Source organism: Dromiciops gliroides, chromosome 5, assembly GCF_019393635.1.
Source record: "Dromiciops gliroides isolate mDroGli1 chromosome 5, mDroGli1.pri, whole genome shotgun sequence".
NCBI classification, from domain to species: domain Eukaryota; kingdom Metazoa; phylum Chordata; class Mammalia; order Microbiotheria; family Microbiotheriidae; genus Dromiciops; species Dromiciops gliroides.
Window position 1 is genome coordinate 100,713,707 of NC_057865.1, and position 9,177 is coordinate 100,722,883.

The 9,177-nt window shown below is 42.7% G+C and overlaps 1 protein-coding gene across 1 annotated transcript in view; it reads right to left on the reverse strand.

Moving 5' to 3' along the window:
- The window catches only part of ARHGEF5 (Rho guanine nucleotide exchange factor 5), a 28,312-nt gene extending 19,463 nt beyond the window's left edge, over positions 1–8,849 (reverse strand). The window contains exon 1 of the mRNA XM_043965140.1: positions 8,453–8,849. Coding sequence (XP_043821075.1) covers positions 8,453–8,596 — 144 coding nt within the window. The 5' untranslated portion in view covers positions 8,597–8,849. The remainder of the gene's footprint in view (positions 1–8,452) is intronic.
- Positions 8,850–9,177: the final 328 nt, after the last annotated feature.

Here is a 9,177-nt window from a genome sequence, read left to right on the forward strand (position 1 = left end):
GCATTTGAGACCTTATATGACCTGATATCAATTCACCTTTCCAGCACACTACTCTCTTTCATGCCAGCCCATGCTTCACTTATATTGGTATGCTCTCTGGACAGTCTCTGAAATGTTTTGCCTCAATATCATTATTCACAATATCTCTTCCACCTAGCTAAGACTTTCTTTCCCAACTGCCTCTCAAAATTCTATCTTCTGGGGGCAGCTGGGTGGTACAGTGGATAAAGCACCCACCTTGGATTCAGGAGGACCTGAGTTCAAATCTGGCCTCAGACACTTGACACTTGCTAGCTGTGTGACCCTGGGTAAGTCACTTAACCCTCATTGCCCAGCCCCCCCCCATTCTATCTTCCATTCAAGACTTAGCCCAAATACCCTTTTCCTTAATTATATTTCCTAGTCGCAAGTAATTGATCATTCCTATGAATCCCTATAGCATGTGAGTCATCCCTTTCTTATCGCATTTATTATTATTTACCTTTTCATTGTGTATTTATGTACCTGTGTCCTTGATGAGGCTCAACAACTCCCTTATAAGACTGCAGAGTCCTTTAGGGTGATGTCTGTGGCTTGTTCATCCATGTGCCCCCCCGCAAAAAAAAAAAACCCAAACCAAAAACCTAGTACAAGGCCTTGTATACTACCTGTTGGAACAATGACTGAATGATATGGACAATTATACACACCTGGATAGGGAGCAGAGTGCCACAAGTCATTCATTAGCTATTTACATCCCTAAACTATCCAATCACATGTGAAAGACACATGTAAGTACACATACTGTTTGGTACAGCCAGGTACCCACCACCTGATATTTAATCCAATTCATCAGACACGTTTTAACCACTTATTATGTGCAAGGAGGCACTGTGCTGAATACAGGGGAGCAAAGACAAAAATATGAGGTCTATGATTAAATTCTACTAGTGAATCAAGTAAGAAAATACAAGAAAAAACGAGGACAGGAGATACTCTGACCAAGGGAAGCTTTGTAACTTTCCTCCAGACAGCAGGAAGGAGATTGCTTATATAATTCAGGCTCAGCAACTCAGGCAAGGCCCAAGATACTAAGCAAAGGCAGAAATGCAGGAATCCAGTTGAAATGGGGCATCAAAAGAGATAACCTATGTAAAGTGCCCTGCAATACCTTTAAGAGCTATATAAATGCTAGGTATTATATTATTAGTTCAGAATCCCAAGGCCATTATCAGATATACTGAAGACCTTAGACTAGAGGGACCAGGGAACCTGAGACTTTACTGAGAGTCCAAGCAGCAGGGCCAGTTGAGCACATCAGAACTACCTAGGGGGTTTTAAATACAAGGTTACACATGATTGTACATCCTCTTCAGGCTAGCCCACACTTGAAAGTCAACCCTGCTCACCCAGCCTGCCTGCTTCCTCCCCAGTGAGGACCAGACACAGAAAATGACACAGTCTCATTCACATACAAACATGTACAGGGTAACAGAGTAAACTCTAGACACATGACCTTATATATCCATCAGGCAGGACTTTCTATCTATCCAACAGACACCACCACCAGTGTAGGTGACAAGGTCCCATCCTTCTTCTCAGTGTATAGAGTTTGCATGAACGCCCAATGTTTCACTTAGGAATATAGGGAAGTTAATGTCCCACATTCAGTCTTGAGGCACCATGTATAACAGCCATATAAGTAGATCATCAGACAGACAGACATTTGATGGGAAATCATTCCTGAAGATCTCACAGACAATGGGTAAAACCTGGCCTCTGTCCATCCTACAGATACATCATTTAATTTTGACCCATTCAACCCATTGGTATCATATGAATATAATGACTGATGATTTTTGTCAACTCTATGGCTACAAAATATAATGTGGCTCTTTTTACCCTATCAGGGAATCAACCACCAAGTATTTATTAAGTGCTTACTATATTTTAGGTGTTTTAGGAGCTGTGTTAGGTGTTGAGTTAAGGATTAAAAAACAAAGAGGAAATAATCCTTGCCTTCAAGAAATTCCCATTTTATTAGAAGAGAAGACATACTCATATAAATGTACACAAAAACGAATGCTATGAATCACATTAATAAAGGTCTGAAAAATATCTGTGGTTTTGGGATAGACTGAAAACTCGAGATGAATCAACTGTGTGATACAGTAGCCGAACAGAAAAAAAACAACTAATGCGATCTTGGGCTGATGAAAGTGAGGAATAATGATGGAAAATAAGGAGAAAACAGTCTCATTTTACACTGCTCTGGCCAGACCACATCTGGGCCATTGTGTTCTACCATAGGTGCAGCAGTTTATGAAGGACACTGATGAGCTCAAGAGCATCCAGAGGAGGGTACCACATTGGTGAAGAACCTTGAGTTCATAATATAAGACCATTAGAATGTGAGCTTAAGGAGAGGTACTGTTCTCACTTCTTTTTTTTTTGTTTGTTTTTGTTTTTGTTTTTTTTTTGCGGGGCAATGGGGTTTAAGTGACTTGCCCAGGGTCACACAGCTAGTAAGTGTCAAGTGTCTGAGCCTGGATTTGAACTCAGGTCCTCCTGAATCCAGGGCCGGTGCTTTATCCACTGCGCCACCTAGCTGCCCCTGTTCTCACTTCTTAAATTCGTGAACCCAAAACCTAGAATGGTACTTGACATATAGTTGTTGAATTGTTTCAGTCATGTCTGACTATTTGTGAGCCCATTTGGGGGGTTTTCTTGACAAAGATACTGGAGTGGATTGCCATTTTCTTCTCCAACTCATTTTAAAAATGAGGAAACTGAGACAAACAGGCTTAAATGACTTGCCCAGAGTCATACTCCTAGCAAATGTCTGAGGCTGGATTTGATGCACAGTAGGCACTTAATAAATGCCTGTTGATTGATGGCTGATAGCTAGCAATTATTTAGTACTTTAAGGTTTGCAAAGTGTCTTATAAATATTATCTTGTTTTATTCTCACATGAGAGGTAGGCACAAGTATTCTAATTTTACAAACTGAGGGAGACAAGTGACATGTTCAGGGTCTCATCATCATCATCATCAATAATGTTTATATATTGTTTACTGTGTACCAGGTACTGTGCTAAGTGTTTTATAATTATTATCTCATTTGATCCTCACAACAACTCTTGGAAGTGGGTGCTATTAATATCACCATTATAGAGATGGGGAAACTGAGGCAGTCAAGTTTAGTGACTTGGCCAGGGTCACATAGCTAGTAAATGTCTGCAGTAGGATTCAAACTCCACTATGCCTGACTCCAAGTCCAACACTCTTTGCACTATACCACCTTGCTGCTTCCAATGACTGATCAGGTAAAGGAAGTGGGGACATTCAGCTTGGAGAATAGTCAAGTAGGACAAAATAGCTGTCTTCAAGTACTGTCATGTGAAGAGGAATGAGCCCTGTTTGACTTGGCCTTTGAGGGGAGAATTAGAAGCAATGGCTAGAAATTGCAGTCAAATTCAGGCTCGATGCAAGGGGAAACTTTCCAATAACTAGAGCTAATTTTAGGTGGAATGAGCTATCTCCAGATCTAATGGTTTCCCCTTAACCAGAGGGCTTCAAGCAAAGGCTTCATGACTGCTGTTCCAGGGAATTTTATTGGACATTCTACATTGGACTATATGGCTGTCAAGGTCCCTTCCAACTGGAAAGTCCTGTGATTTTGTGAAGCCATTCACACTGGTGTACCATGTGTGGTATAGTTCCCATTCACTCCATAGATGCTATATGAAACAGCCGAGTCCACCTAAAGACACTGAGTCCTTATTCAGTCCAGGTGTGGCTATTCTACATCAATGTTATCCAGTCTCCAAGTGTTACATGGACTCTATATATTCCATTAATGCCATTTTGTCCTAACCCTAAGCACCAAAAAATGCTAGGTGTCCCTTACTTTTTATCCAGTCCAATTGTACATTTACTCTGTGAGTTCTATAGGATCTATGTATTCAATAGATATCAGGACTGAAAAAGACCCGTTTCTATTATATAAATACCATAGAACTTGAGCTTTAGAGGGCATGTAGTCGGACAATTTTATTTAACATATTAGGAAACTGAGGTCCTGAGACTTGTCTAGGGTTACAAAGCTAGTGCCAGAGGTACAATATAAACCCAGGTTATCTGACTCTAAAAGCCAATTTTCTTAAATGGTTTCTATATACACCTAGAAAGTAGCATACTCCCTCTCTATCTGAAGATACTTGTAGTGACTCTTTCCCTACCTTTTCCAAAGACATTATGATATGGTCTCTATAAACCCCAAAGAATTGTTCCAATAATTCCAAAGATACTAGGTATGGCAAAAACCAATCACACCATCGACACTACAGGTCCTCGTGTATCTGAAGACCCTAGGAACAACTGGTCACCTTATCTACCTTAAAAGATACCACATGACATCATTCACTCCATATATATTGTTGAGTGCCTCTAAGCTCATAAAACTAGTGAAAGTACCTTGCTTCCTGTTATTCCGTAGATGCCACAAAGTTGGAGTTCTTAGCCTTGTTTTTTATATCATGGACCTCTTTGATGGTCTATAAAGCCTAGGAGTCCTTTCTCAAAATGTTTATGATGTTTATAAATGCATAATATAGGGGCATCTAGGTGGCGTAGTGAATAGAGCACTGGCCCTGGAGTCAGGAGGACCTGAGTTCAAATATGGCCTCAGACATTTAACACTTACTAGCTGTGTGACCCTGGGCAAGTCACTTAACCCCAATTGCCTCACCAAAAAATTTTTTAAAAAAAATGCATTTTATATATAGATAGATAGATAGATAGATAGAGAGATAGAGAGAGAAAGAGAGTATGACACTATATTTGATATATGATGTGTAAAATATTATATATGTAATATAATGTGTGATATACATACTTACAAAAGAAACCAATTATATTGAAATAATGATGTCTTTTTTCCCATCCAAGTTCACTGATCACCTGCCTCCATGAAATTTATCCATGGAACTTCTGGGGGGAGGAGTCTGTGGACCCCAGCTTAGGAAACCCTGCCATAGAATATATCTATTCCAATAACATTACACTAGAGGAAAATTAAAAGGCTTTTTCCCATAGACGATGACTGACATAGCATCTATCTACCTTATAAACACCTAGCTTGTATCCAATCCAGTCTATGAACATTTTGTATCGACATGTCTCCATCTACCACATATACATCATGTATGATGGGGTACCATTTATTCTCTTTATACCATATGACAGGGGCAGCTAGGTGGCTCAGTGGATAAAGCACCAGCCTTGGATCCAGGAGGACATGAGTTCAAATCCAGCCATAGACACTTGATACTTACTAGCTGTGTGAACTTAGGCAAGTCACTTAACCCTCACTGTCCTAAAAAAAAAAAAAAGAAAAGAAACTGCCTATATCATATAACAACTCTTATCTTACCTTTAAGACACCAAGGTGATATGAGTCTTTCCATAGATAGCACATATGGAATTCATACCAAAGACACAAAGAGTAGTAGATACATTCACTAGCCCCCTTATGTGTGCCATGTACAAAACTGCTTCTAGTGGGCAGTTAGGTGGTGTAGTGGATAAAGCACCAGCCCTGGATTCAGGAGGACCTGAGATCAAATCCATCTTTAGACACTTGAAACTTACTAGCTGTGTGACCCTGGACAAGTCACTCAACTCTCACTGCCCAGACAAAAACAAAAACAAAAACAAAAACAACCTACTTCTATCTAGACTCTGTAGTGTTTACTATAATCTCCATAGGCCACAGAGATAATAAATAGAGCTATACTTCAGTAATTCAGACAACCAGGTGACTTGTTTCACCAGGTTGTACATCCTCTACAGCTTAGCAGCTACTTTTGGGTGGCGGGTGGGGGAAGAGAGGGGTGGATAATCTCCTGATGGCCAGACTTCTAATGATGAATCTCTGATCTTAGTGGGGAATGGTGCAAAAGAGATTCTAGTTTTGAAACTTGTAAGTGAATGCTTTTCCCCCAACTTGATAAGATCTTCCAGAAATTGTAATTAGCTACTGTAGTTTTTAAGAACCCAAGTTATTTCCATATCTTTAAGAGTCAGAGTCTTCAGAGTAGGGCTCTAGTGGAAGACAATAACCATACAACCCAGATTTTCTGGAACCACACCCACTTACAAGAAAAAAGGGTGTACTTTTATCAGCTGCAAAAAAAAAAAAAAGAAAAGAAAAAAGAAAGAAAAGAAAAAGAATACCTTTTGCTTGGCTATATATCCTAATTATAAATGGTTGATGATTGATTGATTATTTGATTGATTGATTGTCACAGTACCCAGAAAAAACAGAATGATAACCCTTAGACAAACCAGAGATACAATATAAATTCCTTATCTACTTCTTAGGCCCAACTTGCAAAACAATTCACCTACACCATAGAAACAGTATAAAATTGTCCTTATTCATTCCATTCCATACACACTTTATATGTTACATTGGGCATTACCTTATAAATACTAGGGAGCCAAGAGTACCTATTTATTTTTACATTGTCTTTTCCATTAGAATGTAAGCTTCTTTAGGCAAGGGGATATTTTTATTTGCCCCGCTCCCCACCTTGAATTTCTAGGGCCTGCAGTATAGTAAGTAATCTTTTAATAATGCTTACTGATTGGTTGATTTATCTCCCAGACATTTTATATGCCAGGGGTATTACTACTCCCTAGCTACTATCATGAAATACTGTATAAGACAGTGCTTGTCTTAACTACCCATAGCTACCATGTATGGCATTTCTATCTACCACACTGACACTATGTGTGCTAAGACCCCTTGACATCTGACATATGTGACCTTTCATGTGCATCCACACACCTAGATAGACCTGAATTTACCACTGTCCAAATCTTGAAGGTGAATCCTGCTGAACCAGCCTGCCTGGTCCTCAGTCAGATCCTGACACAGCCCTATTCGAACACAAACACTGATAATACAAATCCTTCCACATCTTGGGGACATCCTGATCTACCCCTCTCCTGTGCCAGGATCTATTGTGTATATACATTCCTCTCTTTATCCTCATGCACACTTCATACCTCCAATGCTGAACTGCTCCTTTAAAGCATCCTCTCTCACAACTTCCCTGGGCTTAAAGAAGGATTATTTCTATCTGGAGCCCTTAAAAATGATTTAGCTAACTTGTTGCATGTTAAGGCATAGGCTAGAAGTCCTTCTATATTGGAGGTACAGAGATAACAGGAAGTTTTGGATATACACTAGTACAGAAGAAGGGGCAAAATAGTAAAAGGATTAATGGATATATCAGTGGACTTGGGGTCAGGAAGACCTGGGTTCAATTCTTGTCTCAGACACTTACTAGCCATGTGACTCTGGGCAAGTTATTTAACCTCTCTGTGCCTCAGTTTCCTCATGAATAAAGTGAGGGGGTTGGATCTGACAGTCTCAAAGGTCCTTTCCAGCTCTAAGTCTATGATCCTAGGATCTAGTGAGAGTACTACGATAATTATCCCTGCCTCATACAAGGCCTTACAAGGGTGCAAAAGAAGGCACCAGAAGGAAGCAAAGGAGGAAGGAAGCAAGGACAGAAATCCTCCTCCCACTACTACCACCACCTCCTCTTCCTTCTCTCAATTTATCAGCGACAACAAGACAACCTAACCCTGGCCAGAGTTCACTTTCATGAAGACGAGGAATTGTGTGTCTGGAAAAGAAAATCCAAGGCCAAGTGTGGACCCAGTACTGGGAGTCTTGGCAGGATCAATACCCAGCAAGTGTCTTCTTGGAAGTGGACTACCGAGTAAGCTGAATTATGTTTCTGGACATGAGGCTCTGGAGGAAGTACATTTTGGGAGGAGCTTCCAGAACTTGGATTTGGGGAGGGGAGGTTGGGGGAAGGGAGGGGCTCTTATTTCTAGTTGAAGCATCCTTATTCTCGAGAGGGATGTGTTGTGTATGTGTGTGCCCCTATGTATGTTTGGGTCTTGGTGTGTGTATGTATGTATTTGGAAGGAGGTCCCAAGTGTGGTTAAAGGAAAGAGGGAAATATTTCTGGGCATAGGGTGCTTTAGGGCTTCCTTATTATGGTGGTTAGATCTCTACTGAAGGGATTCTGGGGCCCGGGATTCCAGGCGGGAGCCCTGATTTCTGGGGCTGCATAAGAGTTAAGAGCCCGGAGCAGGGACAACATTTTCGAGTTGGGAACCCTGGAGCACTTTCTTCGGACGGGAGCATTTACTTTCCGTCCTCCTCGTCTCGCTTCCCCAAGGGGGACGGACACACACACACACACACACACACACACACACACACACCTCTAAAACTCTTTGCCTATCTGCCCAGCCCCCCATTTCCGGAGCCTGCTCCCAGGGACCCAGCTGGGAAGGCCTCCTTTCCCCACCGTTCCCCACTTCCCCAGACGCCCCACTAGAGCTCAGCCTGAGTTGGGGGCAAGGGGAGGAGGAGGAGGGCACCCACCTGGTCAGTGTCACATGGTCCGGGCTGTCTGAGTAGAAAGATCGCCACTGGGGTCCCAGCTCCTGCCGGCAGTCCCCGACTCAGGCCCCAGCCGCCCCACCCGCCTAGCCTGCCCCTCCCCTCCCAAAGCGGGAGGGATCTCATTCTCCTAGGAAGTTTCAGGTGAGGCAACCCGGGACACACCTTCCTGGGGGTGGGACGGGACCAATCTATGCTGCGGCCTCATTGGTGTGAGAGGAGCCGGGCGTCAGCCCTGGAAAGTGACTGGGGCCCCTAGAGGAGCCCGGGGAATCAGGGGAGGGACAGGCTATTCAGGGAACGAGCAAAAGAAGGAGATGTCTGCTGGGGCTGGGAGCAAGCAGGGTCGAGTGGGGAGATGAAGGCAGCGAAATGGGAAGAGCGGAGACCGAGTTGGGAAAGAAGTTGCCAGAGGAAAGATAGAACTGAGGAGGGGGGTGAGGGGGGTGGTTGGGGCAGCGAGGACCGGGCACGGAGTGACGCCGAGGTGGTGCCCGGAGAACAGGCTGAGGAGGGGAGGAGGAGAAGGACAGAGCTGATTTTAGCTGTGTCTTTGGATATCTTCTCTCTCATTCTCTGGGTCTGTGTTGTTCCCTGTACCTGGCGATCTGAATTTACCTGTACGTTCTCCCTGCGCTGAGATCGTTCCTTCATGTTTGTGCTCCTCTTCCGGCTTTTGGGTAGATCTGTGTCCATGTCTTGGGTGT